The 26,489-nt window shown below is 38.8% G+C and overlaps 1 protein-coding gene across 3 annotated transcripts; it reads left to right on the forward strand.

The window, feature by feature from the left end:
- Nucleotides 1-221: 221 nt before the first annotated feature.
- zfand1 (zinc finger, AN1-type domain 1) lies at nt 222-24,596 on the forward strand. 3 transcript variants are annotated; one of them, XM_059979398.1, is made up of 8 exons: nt 228-313; nt 3,457-3,499; nt 3,591-3,630; nt 6,702-6,829; nt 6,910-7,001; nt 7,763-7,881; nt 20,173-20,328; nt 24,163-24,596. In XM_059979398.1, the coding sequence occupies exons 1-8, from the start codon at nt 259-261 to the stop codon at nt 24,331-24,333; spliced, it is 804 nt and encodes a 267-aa protein (XP_059835381.1). In that variant the 5' UTR covers nt 228-258; the 3' UTR covers nt 24,334-24,596. The 3 variants fall into 3 exon arrangements, with proteins under 3 accessions (XP_059835399.1, XP_059835381.1, XP_059835391.1); XM_059979408.1 differs by having other exon boundaries at nt 247-1,348; nt 24,163-24,594; XM_059979416.1 differs by lacking the exons at nt 20,173-20,328; nt 24,163-24,596 and adding an exon at nt 16,400-16,886 and having other exon boundaries at nt 222-313.
- The last annotated feature ends 1,893 nt before the right edge of the window (nt 24,597-26,489 follow it).

Consider the following 26,489-nt stretch of genomic DNA (forward strand, 5'->3'; position numbering starts at 1 on the left):
TACACGACCGGTCTCTCACAGTGGGGGCGTGGTGGCCGATATTTGACCTGTCACTCAGCGAGGGGGCCCGGTGGTAGTCCACCTGTCACTCAGCGAGGGGGCGCGGTGGTAGATACCTGACCTGTCAATCACTGTGGGTGCGTGGCTCAACGGCCAATACACGACCGGTCTCTCACAGTGGGGGCGTGGTGGCCGATATTTGACCTGTCACTCAGCGAGGGGGCGTGGCATAGCGTAGCGTAGCTGTCCCCTGACAAAATGGCGGAGTTGGAAATCGGAAAGCAGTGCACTATACAACATTGTCGGCAGTTAGGTAGGAATCTGGGAGGGGTAGGGTTAGGAATTTTTACATAGGTGTGTTATTGTTTGTCTTTTCACGCTAAATGTGCAGCGCCTCAGCTTAAGGGCGTCGATTGTGGTTCATGCACGATTGCGAAGTATGAGGAAGGGACTTTGATACCGAGGCCACTCTCACCATTGTTACCCAGTGGTCAGAAACTTAATCTTTATCATTAGACAAAATGAGTACTAAGCGAAACAATAGAATGAATGACCATCGTTCCCCCTGTACATAATGGCCCACATCTTCTACAGTAAAGTAAAAGTGATAGTGGAATGAACTGGCTGTAATTGGTCATTTTCTGGTTTCTGTAGTATACCAAGAGAATTGGAAAACTTTAAATAGAAAGACACAGAAAGCAGGAATTGTGGACCAGTGAGCTTGACGTTTGTAGTTGGGAATATGTCTATTAATAGCAGAATATTCTAAATTTTAGATGAAGAACTTAAGTGACGGGATATCACAGCTCTAGGGTAATGACTTCAAATATCTACCAGTGTCTGAGAGAAAACAAAATTTTATCCTCCGTCATAAATTACCCGCCTCTTACTCTTAAGACTCTGATTTCTGCATCAATGGTCCCCAGTTAGAGAAAACATAAACAACACTGAGCTCTCTAAGAATCTTACGTTTCGGTAAGAATGTGACGTGGTATTCAAGCTATGCTTCAAGTCTGGAAATTAACATTTTGCTGGATTTCTTCATTTCCCTACTAATATTAGATCTTTTCAGTTCATCTTCAGTAGTTTCACAGTTATTTGCTTGTGTTACTCATTTTTCTTCCAATATTCTAATTTCATCTCTATTTTATTTCATTTGGCACTGTAGTGTCAACTTGCATATTTTACCTAGCTCATTTTATAATTTCTGCAGCAGCAACAGGAGGTTGGGCAGCATCTGGGCTGGGGGTGGGAGAGAGGGGGGTTGAGGAGGAGAATTGTCGCCATTTTGAGTTGAAACACTGCAGCAAGATTCGGGAGATGCCAGCATAAAGAGGAGAGATGGAAGGTGAGACAGGAACCTGAAGTGACAGGTGAAATTTCTGCATTGTATTTCCACTGACTTTCCTTGTTGCATATTGAGTTTTTTTTTAATAGTTTTTTATTAGATCTCTAAATTTTAATGATTGGAAACTTTTTAAATGATCTTTACTGTGATAATAGGAGGTCCTTGCTCAGAAAAATATCCTTTCTGCCACACTGATTAAACTTTCTAATATTTTCCTTTTTTAAAGCCATTTATATCTTGCATTTTAGGCTTAGTACCTTTTCACTAAGAGCTTTTGGGTTGAAGGATTGTGACTTCAAAACCCTTTCTAAGATTTCACAAAAAAACTTGTATATCATGCTTTAAATGAAGTTAATGTAGTTCTATTAAGTTATGTCTTTGCCTCACTGAAATTATTATTATTCAGATTATATAATTTTATACAGAATTGAAATAAAATGAATAGTTCTGATGTTGATTGAGATTAATTTGTTCGTTACTTTGAATATGAGTGCCGTCCAGTTCAGTGCTGTTTTCCACATGTCTAATGACTTCCTAACATTTGAAGTGCATTAAATTGTGTTCTCATAGCAATATATTGCAGGAGAATTAACAAATCAAATTTTCTTTTAAATCAAATAACCATTAGCTTGAACAGAAAGGTAAATTCTGTACATATTAAAAAAAGAAAGAGATGGATGGAGAAATTTATGAGAACATTTCTTGAATTTGGACATTTAGCAGAAAATCGGTCCAGAGATCCTGAAGAGGGCAGAATCAGGGGAAGTATATTTCCAAATTCATACCTTTTATGTGTTTTTATTAAGCTGAAGTCTTAAAAAGTGATTTTAATTCTTCAGAAGTCACTGTATTCCAAACATGAAACTCAGCTGGAAGTGAGAGAAGTGTTTTGATCTAATTTCCTCTATGTACAGTACACATCCCTAACAGGCTGTAAGTTTGTGTGTTGCTGTCATCATCATCATCATCATCACAGCTTGTCACACCAGACAGCCAGCCACACTAATGCTGTTTGGTTGATGTGGAGCAGGTCCATGTCAGCTAAACCAGGTGAGAGTGGACAGTTCCGCAGAACGTGTTCAATATTCTGCACCCTTTCGCCATACTCACAGGATTCGCTGGTCTTTAAACCTCACTTCACCATACTGTCTCCCGTCCTACAAACTCCCGCTCTCGCTCTGTTGAGAGTTCACCACTTCAGCCTGTCAAGCAGTGCCCCATCTGGTAACATTTCTGTGTGGTCTTGCACTGCTTTGTTTGGTGGGGTTCTGGCTTCCGTTTGTTGCCAATCCTGTATGTTTGGGGGGTATGGTCCATGTGGTAGTTCCTCTACTGTAGCAAAGCTTTTCCTCGATTTTAGGTGGTTGGAAACTGGCACGTGATGATGTAGTGGGTGCCGTGGATCCTGTTCTGTTCTGTTTACCTTTTTCAACTTTTGTTATAGTGTGTCTTCGGATCTCTGGGGGAGCAATGCCTGCAAGTCTGTAAATGATGTTAGTGGGTGTGGAGCGCAGTGTGCCCTTAATTATTTGGCAGGCTTCATCAAGCAACAGATCTGCATGATCTGATCTGCCCCACACGGGTGCACATTATTCTGCAGCTGCATAGCAGTGCAAGGGCAGTTGATCGAAGTGTGTGAGCATTAGCTCCCCATTTTGTGCCGGCCAATTTTTTTCTTCTAGAAAGAATTGTGAGAGCCAACATTCCCTCAGAGCTTTTGGATGTGGGTGGCAAATGAGAGCGTTCTATCCAGTGTCACACCCAGGTAAATAGGAGCTGGATGGTGTTCGAGCTCCTTCCCACACTAGAAGTTGTTGCAGTCAGATTTTATCCTAATTTAATAAATGTTAAGAATATTTATTCAAATATATTAATAATTCTGCTCCACAACAAATTCATCATATGCTATCAAGTGATCTTTATATTTATTTTATCATAATTTGAGTGTGAATCTATCTCTTTTGAGAAATAACATTTTTTTCAAAAGGGTGAGAATCATTCCAGGTAAACACTAATGTAATTGGAAATGTCAACATATCTATCAAAAAAAAATGTGAACAGAATAATTAAGTTTTACTCAAGTAATTTTCTCCTTTACCAACTTTCAGATTTTCTACCATTTGTTTGTGATGCTTGTTCAGGAACCTACTGGTACAGTATAATACATTATTTTTGGCTACATATTGCAAATTGTTATCTCAAATTGTTATCTCAAGCTACTATAACTTTCCTTTTTCTTTAGCCTTGAACATAGAAATAAAGATGCTCATGGTTGTTCTGGGGTGAGTTATTGTGGTCCAAACCCATGTATGTTAACATGGGGTACAGAGGGGCTTCTTTTCTTCTTAAAAATATAACTTAAATTGTTTTCTGTGCCGCATTGTTTTGTTGGCTCTATAATGTGTTAGACAGTTTTGAGTAGTAATTAGTTCAATAATTGTTTGTAAGTTGTCTATGTTATATAATTTTTTTGTTCAAAAATGCTTTCAGCTCTGTTAAAGCAATATTTCAAACATCTTTTTTATGGTGAATCCTAACGCTCTAAATGTACCAATTAGAACTAAAATATATAATAATTGGGAAGATTTACTGGGAAACAAAATGTAGTATTTTATTAGTGACATCACCTTTTCTTGTAAAAACACTGTCTCCTTCAAAATGACCTATTTATTTTCTAAACCATAAATGAATGGAGGTGAGAGGATCCCCTTGATATAAAGCTGATAGGAAAGATCCAGTTTGTTTCACTTGTAAGTCTACTAATGAGAAACAGGAAACATTTAGCAGGAAGATAAGAAATTATTACCTAATTTCTCATTTGCTGACAAATGACGTGCATGCAGGAAACACGAAATGGACCTTTTAGTTTTTGGAAAATTAAAAATGGGAATAACAAAAATGGTTGGCATCTGTCTGTCTTGAAGGACAATGGGTGATGATTATCATCATCACAAGCCTCGGTGGAAGGTATGGCGATTCTGAGATGCCCAGTCATCAAGATTCCCCCTCTCGGCCTCACCAGTGTAGTCCAAAGGAAGGCTTATGAAGCAATTTGTTTGGCACCAGCTTGGCTGCAGGATGTTTAATGACATTCAACTGCTTTAGGAGCTCCACTCAGGATTTGCTGTCTGGTTTTCTCTCATTGCCTTTGTCTCTCCAGAGGCTGTCCACAAGGCAGTAGGGCTACTTACTCATAGCTGAGGATCTGGTTCACAAGCACCAGGGTGTGTCTATGTGCTATGTGTGTAAGGACCAGACCTCCTCCCTGTCCTCTGTAGTTGAGCCTGGGTTCAAAAGGAGTTCAGTTTCCATGTGTTGCCATCGAGGAGGCACTACATGAGGCTTGCTGTTGGAGAGGCAGGGAAAGGCTTGCACATTCAGCACTCCTTTTTGCAAGACTGCTAGCCAGCGGTGGAAGCTGAAAGTGAGAGCGACAAGCACTACCCACTGCGCTACCACACGAAACATCACAACCACCATTTTGATACCAGCAAAAATAAGCATCACATGACTGCTGAGAATTGGCTATATTATCCTGCTATAAACATGATGTCACTTTGATTTGGTAATCTAAAATAAAATGTCTACGATATTTGTGTATGGCCATTTACAGGATGCATTGCAGTAAATCACTTAATTTACTTCATGGTACTTAATGATCTCTGACAAAGTAAACCTGAACAAGATCATTGGATCACTTCCAAGCCACACTGAGATGTACATTTGTATTTTTTTTATATATTGTTACTGGTCAGTATACTTCAATTCACAGAGCCATCGTCAGCACAGGAGCAGGGAGGGATCAAGGAAAGTATCCATCACTGTCTCAAAGTCATTTGGAATGAAAATAAATGTTCACTTACCAGTGTCTGTTATTTTAAAATCAAATGAAATATATAAATATTCTAATGGCTGATTTCATTGAGGCAGAGGCAGAATAACCATAGGAAGGTATGTCCGGGTAGGCACCTGAGTGGAGAAAATATGTAGCGCCAAACTTCATGTTTGGGTAGATCTTTTAGGAAGTTACAAACCAGTGTGGCTGGATGTGCATATAATTTCACTACAAATAAATAACTACCATTGACTAGCGAGTTTGAGCATTAATCTTGTATTGTACCCCTTTCCTCCCAAAACCTTTGATCCAGACTCTTAAAAGACCAATTAATATTCTACAATGTTGCAGAATTTCCAAGTATCATAATATAATGACGCCAAGCTCCATGACTTTATGCTTTGATTATATTAAAGTTCTGTTCCATATAATTCAAACTGGTTCATCACCACAAGGAAAACAAAGACTTTAAGAGAAAGATTCATCACCACCACCATCTCAAAATAGGAAAGCAAAATAAGTATCACATTACTGGTTTAAAACAGAAGTTATTAAAGATTCTAATTGGTAATTCCCTTTGATAGATTGGTGCTGCCAAAGTCTGATCCAATTAAACATTCTCATTCTGGCTAATACTGTTAATCCAGAAGGAGAAACTTGCTGTAATATATTATTTCAGTTAGAAGACATGATTTTCAGCGGAATTGGTAAAATTGTGGAATGCAGTTACCATAGCACCAGGAATAATAACAGAATGATTTTATAAAAGTTTTGTTATCAGTGTTCATAATTGGAGAGATCATACTTTCAACCTCTTTGCTTTTCAATATGACATTGATTTTCACATCTACATTGAGTGGTGTAGAGGTATGTAATGAAGTGGAGTCAGATGCTGCAAAGGAATGGAGTCAACACTTTTCAGCCAGTTTGTCAGCTTTAAACCTGCCATTACTGACATGAAAATTACTGCCCCTGAGGTTGCTTACTTTAATTACAGTTGTATGGTTAGATGATATTTCTTTCTTTATTTCAATGTATATTTTTAAATTAATGGTATATTTTAATAAATTTATCTTCATCACTTTATTTTAAACTTTTATTATCCATTTCAACTGGCTTTAATTGTGCCAAAATTTCAGATATTTAAAACTAAAAGGTATCTTTGAAAGCAGTGAGCTGTCAAAGGCCCACGGGAATTTTACTTAGGGAAGAGACTTGGGCCTTGTCATCTGAGGCCAGATACCATTTGCTATCCATATTGTTTTATGGAAGGGACACAGAATAGGAACCCTTGGCATGGCCTATGCTGATGTTCATATCAAATAAGCACAGAAATAGGATTAGCATAGTGGGGTGAATTCTGATGTGGGTTGACTTGACCATAATGTAGCCCAATGTTATGTTTATATAAATCTGCCTTTTTGCTGAGTCATTCAGTTGAAGATCAGCCAGTTTCATGTAATAAAGTGCTATAAATAAGGGATCTGAAATAATGAAGGTCTAATATTCAAATTTCAGGTATTAATAAGAAAAGAACCAGTTCAGTCTAAAGGATCTTCATCTTACAGTTGCAGTTTCAAAAGTTGTAAGACAAATGAACTTGTGCCAATAATTTGCCCGGAATGCGATAAACACTTTTGTCTGAAGTAAGTATTTGCAGAAGCTGAATTTTGATGAAGGTATTGATTATGATTTGCACTTCAGTATATTGATTTTTTTTGCATAGGCATCGACACCAGTCAGACCATGATTGTGAAAAGCAACAGGTGTCTAAATCACACTTGGTTGTCATTCAGCAATCAAAAGAAGAGGCTCTTGGCAAGTATTTACCATATTATAAATAAATGGCATTAAAATATATACAGTACACAACCTTTTTTATGGATAATGGATGGATTCTTTTTTAGCCAGCAACTCCATTAAAAAATGCTATCTATCTGAAGCAAGCATCTGTCATGTTCCAGATTTATAATCTGTAGAATACAGTCTGATGATATACATTGCACTGAATGTCAGGGGACAGTGCGTCTGATCTTCTACAGTATTTTCATAACACATTGAGCTAAAGGACCAGATGCACTTGATATCTGGCTCCTCAGTAATTGAGCATTCCTCCAATCATTAAAATATGAAAAATATGATGTTCCCTTCATTTTCTAAATATTTATCTTTCTAAAATTATAAATTTACATAAGGAATTTTAAATGAGTATTCTATAAAAGTACAGTCTAATGGTTTTTAATTAGTTAAATGTTTTTCAAATATTTCCAATGATTGAAGATCATAGGACAATGGAAAAGGTATTCTGACACCAAAAATCTGTCAGAATGCTGTCAGGGTAGTCCAGGGCTGCAGTGTTGCAATTCACTGCCTGTACACTCCTTGCCATTTGTGGACTGACTGCAAATATTAGGCCATAAGTGGTTAATGCAAAAGTGATGTGCAGGTTGAACCAAGCACAATCCATCCCATTATTAAAATGCACACTGTGGATACAGCGTGATTTGTAGTGATTTGAAAGTAAAGGAAAATTATCACACTTTATTTATGACTTGTTTGATTTTGTTTTAAATCAAAAGCCAATCAACCTAACCCAGTGAAGAAAGGAAGAACTGGAGCAAAGAATGATGCAACAGCAGCAAAAGTTGCTCTGATGAAGTTGAAGCTGCACGCTGTTGGTGACAAGTCCATTCCACAGGTATTGTCAATTAATCTATTTAAATGAAACCTCATTGAAGTTGCTGTTCTATCTAGTGTTGTTAATCGATTTTTCCAAATGTGATTTTTAGTGTATTGTTTTTCTTAAAACAGATACATAGTGTAAAAATAAGCAGTGCCAATTGATTGTTAATCATTTTTTGTGTACATTGGGTATGCAGCAGATGTTCCTGCCTAAAACAAGTGAGAGGTTCATAATATTTAAATAAGACTTTAAGACATAAAAGCAGAATTAGGCTATTTGTCCTATCGAGTCTGCTCTGCCATTTAGTCATGGGTGATCCTGTGTTTACCCTCCTCGGCACCACTCCCTGGCTTTCTCCCGGTAACCTTTGATGCTCTGTTCAATCAAGAACATATCAAACTCTACCTTAAAAACACCCAACGACCTGGCTTCCACAGCTGCCTGTGGTAACAAATTCCACAAATTCACCACCCACTGGCTAAAGAAAGTTCTCCACATCTCTGTTTTAAATGGATGGCCCTCTATACTGAGGTTGTGCTCTCTTGTCCTTGACTCTCCCATCATGGGAAACATCCTTTTCACATCTACTCTGTTTAGGCCTTTCAACATTCAAAAGGTTTCAATGAGATCCCCCCTCATCCTTCTAAGTTCCAGTGAGTACAGACCCAGAGCCATTAAACATTTCTCGTATGATAACCCTTTCATTCCCAGAATCATCCTTGTGAATCTCTTCTGAACACTCCCAATTCCAGCACATCTTAGAATAGCAGCCAAAAACTGTTCACAGTACTCAAGGTGAGGCCCCACCAGTGCCTTATAAATCCTCAACATCACATCCCTGCTCTTGTATTCTAGACCCCTTGAAATGAATGCTAACATTACATCCTTACTACCGACTCAATCTGCAAATTAACCTTTAGGGCATTCTTCACAAGTACTCCCAACACCCTTTGCATCTCAGATTTGTGGATTTTCTATTTTAGAAAATAATCTGCACACTTAATTCTACTACTAAAGTGCATGACCATGCATTTTCTAACATTATATTTCATTTGCAACTTACTTGCCCATTTTCCTAATTTGCCCAAGTCCTTCTACAGCCTCCATGTTTCCTCAATACTACCTGTCCCTCCACCAATCTCCGTATCATCTCCAAACTTGGCAAAAGCAAACCGTCTATTCCATCATCTAAATCATTGATATACAGCATAAAAAGTGGTCTCAACACTGACACCTGTGGAGCACCACTCGTCACAGGCAGCCAATCAGAAAAGGATCATTTTATTCCCGCTCACTGCTTTCCACCAATCAGTCAATGTCCTAACCATGCCAGTAACTATCCTGTAATACCATGGGCTCTTAATTTAGTAAGCAGTTTTTTAGTTGCTCTCTGTAGGGTTTTAAAAGCTTCCCAATCCTCTACCTTCCCGCTAATTTTTGCTTTGTTGTATGCCATCTCTTCAGCTTTTACATTAGCTTTGACTTCCCTTGTCAGCCACAGTTGTACTATTTTGCCATTTGAATATTTATTTGTTTTTGGAGTAGATCTATCTTGCACTTTCCTCATTTTTCCCAGAAACTTATGTTATTGCTGGTCTACTGTCATCCCTACCAGCATCTCCTTCCAATTTACTTTGGGCAACTCTTCTCTCATACCACTGTAATTTCATTTACACCACTGAAATTCTGTTTCTGCTTCCTCCCTGTCAAATTTCAAGTTGAACTCAATCGTATTGTTATCACTGTTTCCTGAGGGTACTTTTATCTTAAGCTCTCAAATTGCCTCCAGTTCATTACATAACCCCCAAACCAATATAGCTAATCCCCAAATAAGCTCAACAATGAACTGTTCTTAAAAAGCCAGCTTGTAGGCATTCAACAAAAACTTACTCTCTTGAGATTCATTACCCACCTGATTTTTCCAATCGACCTGCATATTAAAATCTCCCAAGACAATTATCACGTTGCCCTTTTGACATACCTTTTCTATTTCCTGTTGTAATCTGTGGTACACATCCCAGCTATTGTTGGGAGGTCTGTATATAACTGCCATCAGGGTCCTTTTACCCTTGCAGTTCTTAACTCAACCAGCAAGGATTCAATATCTTCTGATCTTATGTCATGTTTTTCTACTGATCTGATGCCATTCTTTGCCAGCAGTGCCATACCAACCCCTTTGCCTTCCTTCCTCTCCCTCTGATAAAATGTGTAACCTTGGACATTCAGCTCCTAACTACAACATCCTTTAGTCATGCTTCAGTGATGTCCACAACATCATCCCTGACAATTTGGAATAGTGCATCAAGAACATGCACCTTATTTGTTATACTCCATGCGTCAAGATATAATACTTGGAGTACTATATTTGCTACCCTTTTTGATCCTGCATCCCTAAAACACTGATACTCATTCTGCTGGCTGCAGTTTTGTCCTGTCATCTGCCTGCCCTTTCTGATAGTCTGACTGCACGCTGTTTTTGCTTTTTTACCATCTGTCCTAAATAAATAGGAAAATTGGTCATTTTGAGAATATGAATTATCTTAATTTTTAACATGATTAAAGTTCTTCTTCACCAAACCAGTATTCAAGACATGCCATTTAAGTATCAGAACGTTTATAAATGTAAAAAATGTGATCTGAATTTATTGCCCTTTTTTTTTTCCAAAATAATTGGTCCCTTCATGCTATATACAAATAGATTTTTTTTTAACGAATAAACATAGTTCCTGTTTAAAAATTTCTGGGTTGTTGGATGTTACCTGCCATTGTAGGGATCGTCTTTTGATTTAAGAGAGCAGTAATATGTGGATTGTGAGTAATACAATGCTTAGTACTAAAAATCACCAGCCAGATGTGCTTTGTATTGGGCCCCATCAACTCGCAGGGTAAACTTAAAATTCAGGCTGAACTGTGGGCAAGGTAGCCAATATTGTAGAAAAATGACATTTATATACAGTGATATAAAAGCTTACTGCAGAAAAAATGTTGTCCTGGAATTAGGTAGATGGAGCACGAGTCTCGAGAGGGAGTTTAGAGATTCAAGGAACAGGAATTATGTTGATCTCCTGAAATACAAGATCACCTGATGTGATGAGCCAGCAATGTGAGATAGTGATATTTCAGGTGCTGCAATTTCCACAGTATTGCTGTTTTAGCACAGCACTTGCAATACGTGTGAAGGCAGTGTTTCACCAGTATATAGTTATGTTACAGATTGTAAAATGCCCTTCATATCACCTGCACAATAATAGCAACGCTACATGTAGGTCATTGCAACTCAGAATCTTTTGATCTGTGGATTCTTCTTCCCTACCTTGGGTATACTAATGACATTTTCCAATCTAGGATTCATACAAGATAATAATGAATGTACTTTGCTATTTGCGGAATTTATTTATTTTATATTAACTGATCAGTGTTAGAAATTGTTTAAATGTTTTTCCTTATTGCGGTGACATCATCGTCGAGAATGGCAGCTTAAGTCACTAGCTCCTCTGGAAAAATGTGTATTAAGCCCTGTTAACCCATCAAATATAGTATTTTTCAAAAGTATTTGAACTGATAAGAGGGGCAAGAATGGGGAAAAAGAATGGAAATAAAAAAGCAACACTGCGGATCCTGCGGCCGAGAGGAGTGCAGCGAGCGGCTCTCCTACCCGACTGTGTGGTAGCGAGGCGAATGCTGGGACTTGTTCAGGCAAAGCGGCAAATTTGATTGAAAGTTTGAAAGAGATAAGGGAGTTCCAGAAAGATATAAAACAGCAGCTACATGATATTAAGTCAGAGCTCGCCAACATCAATCAAAAAATGGCGGTGGCAGAGATTCGCATTGAGAAGGTGGAAAATCGCGTTCAAAACGTGGAACGGGTACTAAGTAAGATGATAAAATATTAAGTTGTTACTAACCCTGTAACTGGATTACTTACCAGCAAAGATAGAGACATCCGCTGGAGTCTGGTGATACTATTTCTAACAGTATTTATTAGCAAAAATACACAAAAATAATATCAATGCAATATACAGATAATATATGTAATCAATACTAAACCTAAAAATGCGGGTATAATAATAATCAATAAGAAACAAGCTCTATCGTTGTCTAGGGGATAATGAATTGTCCGATGGAAATCTAAAGTTCGCTGCAGTTCACGCAGGCTGCCGTTGTTTGGGTGTCGCTGGGTTGCAATTGTTGGAGAGAGAGAGAGAAAGAGAAAAACTTGCCGAGTTTCCTTTATGATTTCGATCCGTCAGGTGTCTCGTTGTCGTGGCCGTTCAAGTGTGACCTCTCCTTTAGCTAAACCGTTCTTCCATGATGAGCCCGCCACCCAGGCAAGGGAGGATGCACACGAGCTCCCACTGGCTTTCGCTATAAAACGCTGTCACTGGATTTCTAGTGTTTCTCCTGGTGCGTCTAAAGGGGTTGTTCTCCGAGACCCTCTTTTATCCTCACTCATGGGGTCTTAGATGTCAATCAGGTTGGGATGATTGCAATCCCTCAACCAGACCACTCTGGTTGTCCCCTGAGGGGTTTCAATGAATAGTACAGTACTCAATACACAATTCCGTCCAAGAGACAATGGCAGTAATCAGTGGTTCCGTTCCGCTTATGTCAGGAGACATTCCACCTGGTTGTGTATTCTGTGTGTCTCTCTCTCATTTCCTGACATGCTGTGTATCTCTCTCATTTCCTGGGTCTCAGACCCAAAATAATAGTGATCTTGCGATTCTCGAAAGGGGTGGGGGGGGGGCGACTTTGTACCCTTCGGCCCGTCAGAGTTGCTCCACATTCGTAACACCCCCATCCTTCTAAGGATTTTTTGCCACAGGTAAAAATTGACTAATACAGAGTCTCACAGAATTTCAGAATCTAACACACTACAAAAGAGTTTTTTTCACTACAGAGTAATACAGTTATACATTCAATTCAGCATCTAAACAGTTAGCGATTACATTGTCACTTCCTTTAATATCTTAATATCTTGTACCTTAATGAATTCTTGTAGCATCAGACTCCAATTTAATAACTACCTATTTTTATTCCTTTTCTTCAGCAAAACAAAACTAAAAAGTTGTGATCTTAGCTTACATTTATATTACAAAAGTTTCTGCAAATACTAATCTTTATTTTACTTTCAAACTTAACAGTCAATCTTCCACGGGGTTGTCTTTATTATTTACATGCATCGTCGAAATCCCTTAAAACCGGATCCAGTTAATTAAAGTGGCATCCCGTGAACCCTCACTCCTTTTCCAGTTAACTCCCACGTGGTTAGCTTGCGTACCATTGTGGAATAGGCTTTTGCATGCTCCTTTCATAGGAGTTATTTTATCAACAATGTTTTCCAAACGTAGCCCATTTTCTGAACATCTACACAATTCTTTATTTTTAAGCAAGTCATTAGTGTTGTCTTCAGGACCCTTCATTCTATTAGTTTTCAGTTTAATATCTGCAAGCGATCCCTCTTTGTCCAAACAACATTTCAAACTCTGCCTCTTCACAGCACACCCTTGAATAAAATTAGCGTGTGGGGCACCTTTACATTCCAAATCAAACTGTAATTGATTCGCAGGCACCGTGTTAACAAGCCATTGCCCCTTCAGTCTGGTTACTGCTTCTGACACCAATCCAGACTTTAAATTTTCTTCATTCAATTTAGGAACTACACTTTTCCCTTTCCCTTCAATAACAATATCCACATCACCACCTTTTATCTCCTCACTAACTTTTAACACACCTTCGAACACAAACAACTGGGAATTCTCACTTCCCACTAGTACCAAGGTTAACCCTTTCTTCACTGAACCAAGTCCATCTGACCCACAAGGACTGCATTCCTTTTTAACTGAATCAAATACCTCAGACTTTTCCTGAGTTCCATTACTAGGTTCAGTACCACATGCATCCACATCTTGAACACACTCAAACGGGACATCTGCCTCGTCCAGGCTTTCGATACCCGTCCCCTTTTCAAATTCTAAGTTCCCCTGATCCTCCCAGTTACTCTCTGGGCAACTCCCTTCCGGAGTAAACTCAACCCTGCGGGCTGAAACAACCTCATCTGCCAACCCAGCAGACTCCTTCAAGATAATGGCATCCTTTTCATCTAGGACTGCCCTCATTTCATTATCGGGAACACCTTTAAAATTTTCAATTTCTTCAAACAGTTCTGTCAAGCCAGACAGATCATCCATGTCCAACCCTGGACCTTCTAACAGCCTTATCTGTTTCTCATTTTTACTCCGTGTCTCTATAAATTTCCTCCTGGCTAAGGGTAGGTCTACCTCCTCTCCTTTACTCTCTTTCACCTCCCTATTCTCCGTTTTACCACCTTCTAACCCCTCTTGGTACAGGGTCGGAAAAAACGTCTCAGCCAAATCAATACTGGCCTGAATTAAACTGGTCTCTTTCTCAGCTGCCTTTCTCAACATGCTGCGAGTGGTCGCGCATGCGGGACAGATCTTGGAACCTAGGGGCAGGTCCTCAACATTTACAGGCTGGCTCGTCAGCTCCATGGCTGACCAAACCTCACCCCTGGCTAAATCATTACCCAGAAGGACGTCAATGTCGGTTCTCGGAAATTCTGATCGCACCCCTATTTCAACTGGTCCAGATACCACCTCACAACTTATAATGATCCTATGCAAAGGCACAGCTTCTGCCCTTTTCCTATGCCTCTCAAAGCTACCTCTCCAGTTTCGGGACCAAAATCTAGTACCTTACTGAGAATCAATGACTGCTCAGCTCCAGTACCTCTCCAGGTCTGCACTGGAACTGGTGTTTCTCCCTCTTTCACCGACACAGTCCCTTCTAAAATCAATTTCTCACGCCCCTCTCGTATTCTATTTACCTTGGGCTTTCTCATCGATTTACTGATTAACACAATACACCCTGTAGGGACTGCTGCTTTCCCTTTTCCTGTCTCCTTCCTCAGAGCAAAACACTTCAATACAATATGACCCACCTTTCCACAATTAAAACAGGTCAAGCCAGGACCCCTCCTGCCATCTTGCCTTTCTTCCTTCTTATTTTTACCACTAGCTCCCGGCTGAATCTCTACCTCAATTGGCGGGCTTTCTCTATCGTTTCCACGGTCTTTCTGGTCACTCTTATTCGAGGAAAACTTTGTATTGTGGGTTAGGGCATATTTATTTGCGAACCTGGCAAATTCGGATATGGACTTATTCGGCTTCTTGTTCAAATACATCCGGATATCATCCGAAACACAACCTTTAAATTCCTTAATCAGAATTAACTCCCTTAAACGTCGAAAATCCTCTTCCACCATTTCTGCAGCACACCAACGATCCAAGAGCACACCCTTCTCATAGGCAAACTGCATATGTCTGATTCCACACTTTCTTTAAATTTCTGAACTTCTGTCTATAGGCCTCAGGTACCAATTCGTAGGTCCGAAGAATGGCCTGCATTACTTCCTCATAATTCTCAGACTCCTCCTTCTCCACAGACAACGCCGCATATGCCCGTTGTGCCTTCCCTTTTAACACACTTTGTAACAACGCCACCCACTGATCTCTGGGCCACTTCTGACTCACTGCCACCTTTTCAAAATGCAAGCAATAACTATCAACATCCATCTCCTCGAACGGAGGTACTAATACTAACCTAAACTCCCTACTAACATTGAACTGCTCCTCTCGTTCTGGCCCTTGAGCTCTTCGCTCTTTCCTTAACGTCTCCATGTCCAGGTCATGCTGCCTCTGTTTCTCCTTCTCCTCATACTCCCTCTGCTTTTCAGCTCTTTCCTTTTCCTTTTCAGCTGCTTCCAGCTGTTTTAACCTAATTTCATGTTCCAACCTTAATTTTTCCAACTCTAACTGAGCCATCCCACTAGCTGGTACCTTTTCAGGGATGTTTTCCAATACCTCAGCCGAAAACACATTCTTCACAATATAACACTGAGTTATGGCCCTCCGCACCTCCCGCTTTTTCATTGACAACCTCACCTCTGTGAGATTTAGTCCTTTTGCAATATTTATCAAGTCTGACTTTGTGGCAGCTTCTAGCGCCTCCGGAGTCGGGTTTTTTATAAATTCATCTACGTCCATCTTTGCTGGTTTCCCGTCTGGTTACCTGCGTAACCAGATCCAAGTTTGGATTTAAAAGCCCGATTTACTGGCCCTCCAATTTGGTATCAAATCTCGAGACGAGGCCCCAAGTTGTTACGAACCCTGTAACTGGGTTACTTACCAGCAAAGATAGAGACGTCCATTGGAGTCTGATAATACTAATTACAGTATTACTTTAACAGTATTTATTAGCAAAAATACACAAAAATAATATCAATGCAAATATACAGATAATATATGTCGTCAATACTAAACCTAAAAGTGCGGGTATAATAATAATAAGAAACAAGCTCTGTCGTTGTCTAGGGGATAATGAATTGTCCGATGGAAATCTAAAGTTCACTGCAGTTCACGCAGGCTGCCGTCATTCGGGTGTCGCTGGGTTGCAATTGTTGGAGAGAGAGAGAAAAACTTGCCGACTTTCCTTTATGATTTTGATCCGTCAGGTGTCTCGTTGCCGTGGCCGTTCAAGTGTGACCTCTCCTTTAGCTAAACCGTTCTTCCGTGGTGTGCCCGCCACCCAGGCAAGGGAGGATGCACATGAGCTCCCACCAGCTTTCGCTATAAAACGCTGTCACTGGATTTCGTTTCTCCTGGTGCGTCTAAAGTGGTGTTCCCCAGACTCCTCTTTTATCCTCACTCACGGGGTCTCAGATGTCAATCAGGTTGGGATGATGCAATCCCTCAACCAGACCACTCTGGTTGTCCCCTGAGGGGTTTCAATGAATAGTACAGTACTCAATACACAATTCCTTCTACAAGAGACAGTGGCAGTAATCAGTGGTTCCGTTCTGCTTATGTCAGGAGACATTCCACCTTGTTGTGTATTCTGTGTGTGTCTCTCTCTCTCTCTCTCTCATTTCCTGACATGCTGTGTATCTTTCTCATTTCCTGGGTCTCAGACCCGAAATAATAGCAATCTTGCGATTCTCAAAAAGGAGGGGGGGGGGGGGGGTCGACTTTGTACCCTTCGAGTACAAAGCCCGTCAGAGCCCGTCAGAGTTGCTCCACATTCGTAACAAAATCAACAAGAAGGTAAACTGCTTGACCTGGAGGGAAGATCACGGCGGAAAAATATCAGAATATACAACGTTCCTGAAGGAGCGGAGGGCTTGTCTATGACGGAGTTTGTCAGAAAGTTGCTGCGGGATGTGCTGGAGCTTCCCTCGACTATGGAAATTGAGAGAGTGCATTGTGCGTTTGTCCCGAAGCCTACCCGAGATAGAGCAGATAAGCCACGCTCAATAATAATTAAATTCCTTCGATACAGTACCAAGGCGGAGATTCTACAAAGGGCCTGGGGTAAGAAGAGGGTGTTTTTACACAATAAATTAATATATTTTGACCAAGATTCCCCCCCCCCCCACGCAGTCCTGCAGAAACGTAAAGAATTTCAAACTTCATACCCTGCTAAACTTCAAGTATTTTATCAAGATGGGATCCAACTGTATCAGACAGTGGAAGAGGTGACTACAGACATGAAGGCCAGAGGGTTGCCCGTCAGCGTGATCAAACCAAGGGAAAGCCTGGCAGAGGAATTATCCCACTTCGCTTGGGAAATAGTGCGAGAATCAAGAAGGCAGAAGACGGGAAGAGGCCGAGAGAAGGATATCAGGAAGAGACCGGGAGTTTTCCAAAGGCAGCCCTCACCCCTTGTAGAAGAGCCATAAGGTTGGGCTAAATTTAAAAATGTTGAGAAGCTGAACGGAAGCAAAAGTAGACGGTGATGTACCTATCACGATAAATACTTATTATAATGTGGATTTTTTTTAATATTAGTTTTTTATACATTTTACAAATTAAAAAACCCCAAATCACAATGAGGAACATTCATACAGTGCAAAATTAAGCATACAATGATAATATGATACAAAGAAAGAGAATTTTTAAAAAAAGCACCTAAATTGAAGACAAGTAAACTTAGTGTCCTCCCCAAGCCCCACAACACAAAAGAAAAACTCCAGACCAACCACAACACAATATAGAGAATATAAATCAGGACAATCAAACTCCCAGACTGTGAATACACTTAGCAACAGAGGATAATAATGCCTACTACCAGAAAAAAAAGGGAGCTGAAAGCAAGGGACCGAAAAGAAAAAAAACCCTAGTCAAGAGGAAGGTTATGAAAGTACTCGATAAAAGGTCCCCAGACCTTATGGAACTTTAGATCCGAATTAAGAACTGAATAATGAATTTTTTTGAGGTATAATGTGGATTTTATATCACTTAGTTGTTATTCTTTATTCGCTCACTTTCTCCTTTTCCCCACCAAATTGAGAATATATATATGTGTGCATATATGTGTATGTATGTAATATATATGTATATGTGTGTTCACTGACTTTTATGAGTACTGCAATGGGGGCCCTCAAATCACAAGTAGGAGGGGTTATCCCCCACAGCTAGACATTTCCATTAGCTCAATACATCAGACAAAATGAAGGTATCAGGGGAATTACTATTAAAGGGACAGAGCGTAAATTGCTTGTTAAGCGGATGACATTTTGATCTATCTAGGGCAACCAACATACTCTTTACCTAAATTGATGCAATCCTTTGAACAATGTGGTCAATTATCAGGATACAAAATCAACATAGATAAAACCCAATTACTTTCATATTACTGGACAATAATATGCAGGTATCAATGGAAGTGTACCAGTTCACAGAAATGGAGGGAGTTCAGATGGAAAAACTTGATAAGGTATTTTATTACACCCTCTCAGAAATCCCATTATGATAGTAACCTCCCTGTTTGCTGGAGAAATTGTGGAAATCAAAATGCAAATCATTATCATATTTTTCGGGACTGCCTGTTATCAAAGACTATTGGAGGGGGATGCACAATGCCTTACAAGACATCTTTAAGTATGACATACCCTTAGAGAGTAAGACCATATATTTTGGATATATACCTCAAGAATGAGATACACCTCAAAAAAGAGATAAATATTTAATGAACATACTGTTAGTGGCTGGTATAAAGACTCTTACTAGGAAATGGTTATCACAGGAGAGCCCAATTTTAAATGCATGGATGGAAATTACAATGGACATTTACAAAATGGAGAAGGTAACAGCAAGTGTTAATCATAAGCTGGAACCATTTGATTCATACTGGGAAAAATGGTTTAACTACATAATGCCTCATAGGCCTGATTTTATTCTCACAAATCAATGAATAAGTTGTAAAAAAAAATCACTCCCTACTTGTACATAGTTTTTTCCTTTTGCTTGTTTTTTCTCTCCACTCCTCTATAAGTGTATACCTCAGATAAATACTATGTGGAGATTTGTGACATATATGATTATATGATATGTATGTGCAATGTCTGAAATACATCTTATGGAGATGTTTGATAATGAACTTCAATAAAAAAATAAATTACAAAAAAAAGTAAGAGAATGCTGAATGGGTAATTTTTAAAAATAATTTTATCTTGCAATAAGTTTTGTATAATTGATGAAAATTTGAGCTGTGTAACAAAAGGTCTACTTTCTACTTGCAGTAAGCTAAAATTCAAACAACTCAGTTGTCAAAGTGGTTCAGCAAAGGCTTTGTTTTATCTGATATAATTTAATGTTTATGAACTGAGAAAATAGAATTTAATTATAGGAGTTTAAGCTTAAGACAATCTGCATCTTTAAGTCACATAGATGGAGGTAAGGTGGAACAGGAAAATTTCTTGGTGTGTATCTATTGTGTTAGCTGTGCCATTTTAATTATTAATTTAAAAAAAGACAAACCATTAAAAAACTAACAGATTCGTATGCCTTGCAATTCATATTGCAATACTGCATCTCTATCCTCAATGTTTTCATACACCAAAATAAATATAAGCTCTTGGTACACATGGAAATAACATTCAAAATTAGCAGTTTGAGGAGAAAGAATAGTGAAATTTCCACTCTCTAAAGATGATCAAATCTAAGTTCCAGATGTTGCTACAAAGTTAATCATTTTAAATACCTGCAGACTTACTACAATTTTGCATATGGAAGAACTCGTCCAGCTCCCATTTGAATATCTTAATTGAATCTGCCAAACCAGAGATTTATTTTAACAGGGCACTCCCTACTTTTTAAAGAAAAAAATTTCCTGACATTTAACATGAGTTTGTGTTTGAATAACTTGCAGTTTAATTGCTATAGGCTCACAGCACAAGCAGAAGATAAGCTATGAATGTGACAATGCCATAATTCATGTTATTTGCAGAGTGAGCGAGTATATTTTCAAGTGTTTTTGCCGAAAGGAAGCAATGAGAAAAGCAGACCAATGTTCTTCTGTTCGAAATGGAGTATTGGGAAAGTTGTGGATAAAGCAGCTTCATTGTTGAACCTCAGGAATGACAACAATATTTTGGCATGCAAGGTAATATCTGATAAAAATACAAGTTTTGCATAACCTTATTCATAGCAAACCATTTTTGCATTCATTGTCCATTATTTAGTTAACATATTATGCCAATCTACTTCATATTAGTAAGCCCAATTTATCCAGTTTCTGACAGAAAACTAACAAAATATACAGTGGTGCAGGAGGCAGAGTAAGGATGACATTCTTCTGTTAAGCAAATTTCTGGTAATACAGTAAAGTATCAGTGAGAGTGCTGCTAGACAAAATCTGCCATTCAGCTGCATAAAACTACTAGGAAACTTGAACAAAAGCATGGTCAACGAATGGCATTTTAAAAGTTGCTTCTTAAAGACTAAGACATAGATGGAAAGATCTTGAAAAGTAATTCCTGGGCTGGGCCTAAATAGCTGTAGGCGTAAGCACTATCAAAAGGGCAAAGGAGATCTAGGACAAACAAGTGCTAGTTCGTAGAGTGTTATGGTGTTGGACAGCAATAGAGAAAGTTGTCGCCATGGAGAGATTGAAGAGTTGATTTTAAATCAGTAGTTTTGCTTAAAAATGAAAAAAATCCAAAACCACAATGTTTGTAGGTAAGTGGGAATTGATGGAAGGTAGGAAATAGTCAATGTTTTGGCTGATCTAATGTTTGTGGAAGTTAAAAATAGCTGGGCAGCCAAAAAAAAATTGGAATAGTTATGTCTAGAAGGCCTTGAGTTTGAATAGTCTTTCTTGTTAAGGAAGTCAACTAAAAATATCCTTTTCAAACTTTTCTTTTGACAAATAAATCCGCTATCTAGGCTGTAGGTCTTAGTGACAGGAAAAATTGATGCTAGCACAAAAGTAAACAAATATTAAGCAATACTTTTGGTCTAATGAAACATTATAGAATCATAAAATTCTAGAAAAATGATTCTGACTATATATCCTGCCTGTGTATATCCCTTATAAGACCATAAGGCAGGCACAGAATTCAGTCCATTGAGTCTGTTGCCATTCCATCATGGCTGATTTATTATCTTTTTCAATCCCATTCTCCTGCCTTTTCCTCATAACCTTTAACACTCTGATTAATCAAGAACCTATCAACCTCAAATATACCCAATACACAGTTGTCTGTGACAGTGAATTTCACAGATTCACCACCCTTTGGCTAAAGAAACTTTTCCTCATCCCTGTTCAAAATGGATGTCTCTCAATTCTGTGTGTCCTCTGGTCCTAGACTCCTTCATTATAGGAACATCTTCTCCACATCCACCCTATTTAGGCCTTTCAATACTCAATGGCTTTCAATGAGATCCTCCCCAACCCCCCATTCTTCTAAACTCCAGCAAGTACAAGCCTAGGTCCATCAAATGATCCTCGTATGCTAACCTTTTCATTCCTGGCGTTATCCTCATGAACTTCTCCAATGCCAGTGCATCTTTTCTTAGATAAGGAGCCCAAACTGCTCGCAGCACTCTTTAAGTGTGGTCTGACTTATAAAGCCTCAGCATTACACCCTTGCTTTTGTACTCTAGTCCTCTTGAAATGAACGCTAACATTGCATTTGCTTCTTACAACTGACTCAACCTGCAAGTTAACCTTTAGGAAATCCTACATGAGGACTCCCAAGTCTTCTTCCACCTCTGATTTCTGAATTTTCTCCCCATTTAGAATATAGTCCACGCCTTTATTCTTTCAGCTAAAGTGCATGACCGTACACTTTCCTACACTATATTCAATTTGCCACTTCTTTGCCCATTCCCCAATCTGCTTACTTCCTTCTGCAAATGCACTGCTTCCTCAACACCATCCACCTCTCCACCTATCTTCATATTGTCTGCAAATCTGGCCACAAAGCTATGTTCCTTCATCCAAATCATTGATGTATAACATGAAAAGAAATAGTCCCTATAGTCTTTCAGGGCTTGTGAAGGTAGAGGGTAAAATAAATGCAGCAAAATACAGGGGAATCCTGGAGGAAAACCTGATGCAGTTTGCAAGAGAACTGTGACTTGGGAAAAGATTTGCATTCCAGCAAGACAATGACTCCAAGCATAAAGCCAAAGCTACACAGAAATGTCCTGGAGTGGCCAAGTCAGAGTCCAGACCTCAATGCAATTGAGAATTTGTAGCTGGACTTGAAAAGGACTGTTCACTCATGATTCCCAGAGCTTGAGCAGATTTGTAAAGAAGAATGAGGAAGAATAGCGTGTCCAGATTTGCAAAGTTGATAGAGATCTATCCACATAGACTCAAGGTTGTAATTGATGCCAAAGGTGCATCTACTAAATACTGACTTGAAGGGCTGAATACTTATGCGATCAATTATTTTGTGTTTTATATTTGGAAGTTAATTTAGATCACTTTGTAAAAATCTGCTTTCACTTTGACACAAAAGAGTTTTTCTGTTGATCAGTGTCAAAAAAAAGCCAAACTAAATCCACTGTGATTCAATGTTGTAAAATAATAAAACCTAAATTCTTCTGGGGGGAGGGGGAGGTAAATTCTTTTTATAGCCACTGTAAATCACTACATGCAGCACAGAGAGTAATCCTTTATAAATAAATCCATTTTTCTTACCTATTTCATTAGTACCAATGTAAAACATAGTATCTGGCTGTTTATCCTCCCCTTTCCGAATGTACTGCACCAAAATATCATCGACTCTAGCATCAGCAACACACCATGATGGGGTCGGACTCACGGCCATAAAAATACCTGGCAATCTCACTGATTATTGAGTCCCCTTTCACTGCTGCTTGACTAGACTTTGTCCATCCTGTTGTATATACAGGCCATTCCCAAACAGCATCCACAGTGCTATACCTTTTAGAGGGGGAAAATAGCCAGAGGTGACTCCTACTCTGCCTGCCTCTCCTGGTCACCCAGTTCATTTTTGCTGAGTTGCAGTGTGACCAACTCCCTGAAGCTCCTATCTATGACACCTTCAGCACCCAATGTGCTTCTTGGTGAATTCAGCTGATTCATGCAGTCAGAAAGGAGCTGAGCTGGTCACCTTTCTTGGAAACATAGTCATCAAGGATATTTGAATTCTCACTGATCTCCATTTCATATGGGAAGCATATCATTTCACTGCCTACCATTACTAAAGCTCTAGTAACTACTGGGTTAAAAGAAGAGAAAGACCCTGTCTTGATTTGCCTACCAGATTGCTGCTCTGCTTTGTGAACATTGATAAAGTAAGTAAAACGTACATAAACAGGAAAGAAAGCGAATATCCAAGAAGATTTAGATTTGTTACGAATATGAGCAGATTAAATGAAATTGTAAAATTTGAAATAATATAAATTGATTAAAAGGCAAGAGAAAAATTAAATATATAATGAGGTGGATTAAAATAGTAAATGATGAGTTGGAAGGGGGACATTAAAGCTGCAGTAGAGAAATGACTGCCCATGTTGAAAGACAGACCACAAGTTTACAGAAATTATGCATTGCATTTGCAAAGCAATATTTCCACTAAAGGAGCACTAGAATTCATTTAAAGAGCAGAAATATCGAGGTAAATGGAAATATTAATGAAACTGAAGTGCTGTAATGTAGAAATAGATTGAGTCATATCAAAACATTCAATCCCAATATATGCAAGATAAATATTACTTCAGAGTGTATCAGGAAGTACAGTTAAATTACATAGAAATTATTAAAAAAGGAAATTTGAAAGTTGCTCAGTAAAACCCTTGCTTGTTACATGTGCTTTGGAATAATCAAACAAAAGATAAAGTCTAAAATACAATGAGACTTTTTAATGACTGCTAAGTTGAAACATGACATGAGGACCAGCTTTAAAGGGATCAATATTTTTTTTTTCCAGCTTGCCTCATGTGTATCTTTATATTTCCACAGAAATTGAAACTGTGTCATGGTGAATCTGGAAATGTACTCTCAATGGCAAATACTTTGGAATGGTGGATAACAAGTACTAACAGTCTACTACAAAATGGTACAACAGTTATCCTGGAGTATTTAGACAATGATACTTCAATATTAGGAAACACAAGCTCATACATTGAATGACCATAAGTATAATAAACAGACTTAATCATTGTGATAGGAAAGAACTTGCTTCTGGTTATGTATACGTTGATGTAATATAATCTTGTCAAAATGCTGTGTAAGTAAAATATCATTGTATGGCCAGGACTGTGCCTGTTAATAAAAAACAAACCTTTAATCTATCCAAAACAGTTAACTTTATTAAGGGCAATTGTAACTGAAGTTGAACTGACGTTATTTGGAGCTGAAAATGGATTTTCAAAAATGATCTCTCGTTTCTATTTTTATAAATTTTGGTGTACCTCTTTAAATCTATTTGATACCAGTTATTACCGAATATTGTAAATTGGCAATGGTGGTACCCTATCAAAAATATAGATGTCTGTGCTTCAGTTACATCAAATTCTAAAACTGATGTCAATGATTCTGATTGTTTATAGTCCAGCACCTGATTGATCTGAAGCTTATAGACATTTTAAAAGTCAAACTGCTGTACCAATCTCCAAAACAGAAGTAAATCCACCACTCCTGTGAAATCTGAGCTTTACCTTGTACAGTTTGATAGCAACTTAATATATACAAATACTGCCTTTGCCCCAAAGAACAGAGAGGGAGTGAAACAATCTGAAGCAGACACTAGTTAACCAGTGTGGAGGGGGAAAATGCTTGTTAGTTAAAAAACCTCAAATCAAATCAAGCTTAATCAAACCATATATGTATACAGCTGAATGAAACAGCATTCCTTTGGGACCAAGGTGTAAAAACATATATGCACGTTCATAATAGCAAGAAAGGAAAAGAACATAGTCACATAAGAAACCACATTTTTAGTCCAAGACCTTGAGCTCCAAGTACGGCAATTTGATGGTACCCAACAGTCCAGCTTGTAATTCCACTGATCCAACACTGGAGGGCAGCTCCAACAGGAGAGGCCACAGTACCACCAATCAAGCTTGGACACCATGGTACATTGCTAGCCTGCTTCTTGAGGCCCAGTCCTTGCTACAACCGAAGCAACAGTGCTGCCTTGCTGCCTGACCCATCACCAAACAAGGGAAGCAGGCCTGAGAGAATCAATGTCCAACAGGGTCTTGCGATTGTAAAACAATCATCAAGGCAATCACGATTTCACTACACACTACCTTTGTGCCAACTTGAAGGCACCAACTCTGCTGCCTCTGAGTAGCAGGCAACAGCAAAGTCTTTCAAACCCCATCCAGCTCCAGGAGCCAAATTGAATCCCTTGGCCCAATGGTCAGACTTGAATCCCTCAGGCCAAAGGCCCAACTCGCCTCCTTTGGACTACTGGCTCTATTGGCACCCTGACTGGCTACTCCGAACAATGAACACTGATGTGGTAGATCTGCTGTACATGCAGTTATTGGAGTCAAGAATACTTTTACTATGTATAAAAACACATTTTACAAAGAAAGTGAACACCTTTGGTTGGCCCCAGAGAGTATATATGCACTGCCATTTTACCTGTATTCCCATGCTGTATTAATTCTTTCTTTGACATACTGTAGTACAAAGTAGTTTATTACATGTTACTCTAGCCTGCTTCAGATAGTTTGTATTTACTGTGTTAATTTGAAATACTAACTTGATGAATGGTAAACATTTTAAAGGGTTTTAGAGAGGCTCAGAGATTTCAAGACACAAGACCTAAGCACCTTGGGCATTGGTATCCATCATAAGTAAAGTCAAGGATGTACAGGGTTTGGAATTGGAGGAACATAGAGACTTTGGGTGGTTTTAGAACTGGAAAAAATTTTGAAAATACGATATCTATTCTGTGAATTGAGAAAACTCATGATAAATTTCAACTGTCAGTTTACCAGACCAGCAAGAGGGTGAATGAAACTTGATGCAATAAAAACAAAAAAAAAATGCTCTAAACATTTCCCAACACTCTCAAAATGCTGGAGGAACAAATGAATAAACAGTCGACAATTTGGGCTAGGACCATTGGGACAGGATAAACACTTAGTGGGTCAGACTACATCTGTGGAAACAAGAAATAGACTATGTTTCAGGACAAAGACACTCTGCAAGAACTAGAATGAAAGAAAAAGAGTGAGAGGGTAGGAGAGAGATAGCTAGGACCAAAGAAATATCTAATAGGGTAAGGCCAGGATTGTGAGAAAAACTTTTGAAATGGTGAAACGGGCACGCAT

The sequence above is a fragment of the Hypanus sabinus genome, chromosome 1, assembly GCF_030144855.1.
Source record: "Hypanus sabinus isolate sHypSab1 chromosome 1, sHypSab1.hap1, whole genome shotgun sequence".
NCBI lineage: Eukaryota > Metazoa > Chordata > Chondrichthyes > Myliobatiformes > Dasyatidae > Hypanus > Hypanus sabinus.

Bases quoted from the DNA above. Each gene is read 5' to 3' on its own strand.
- zfand1 (XM_059979398.1), top strand. From the start codon at position 259: ATGGCGGAGTTGGAAATCGGAAAGCAGTGCACTATACAACATTGTCGG. The intron at 3,631-6,701 runs GTGAGTTATTGT...TTCAAATTTCAG, and splicing joins ATGCTCATGGTTGTTCTGGG to GTATTAATAAGAAAAGAACC. The intron at 7,882-20,172 runs GTATTGTCAATT...TGTTATTTGCAG, and splicing joins GTGACAAGTCCATTCCACAG to AGTGAGCGAGTATATTTTCA.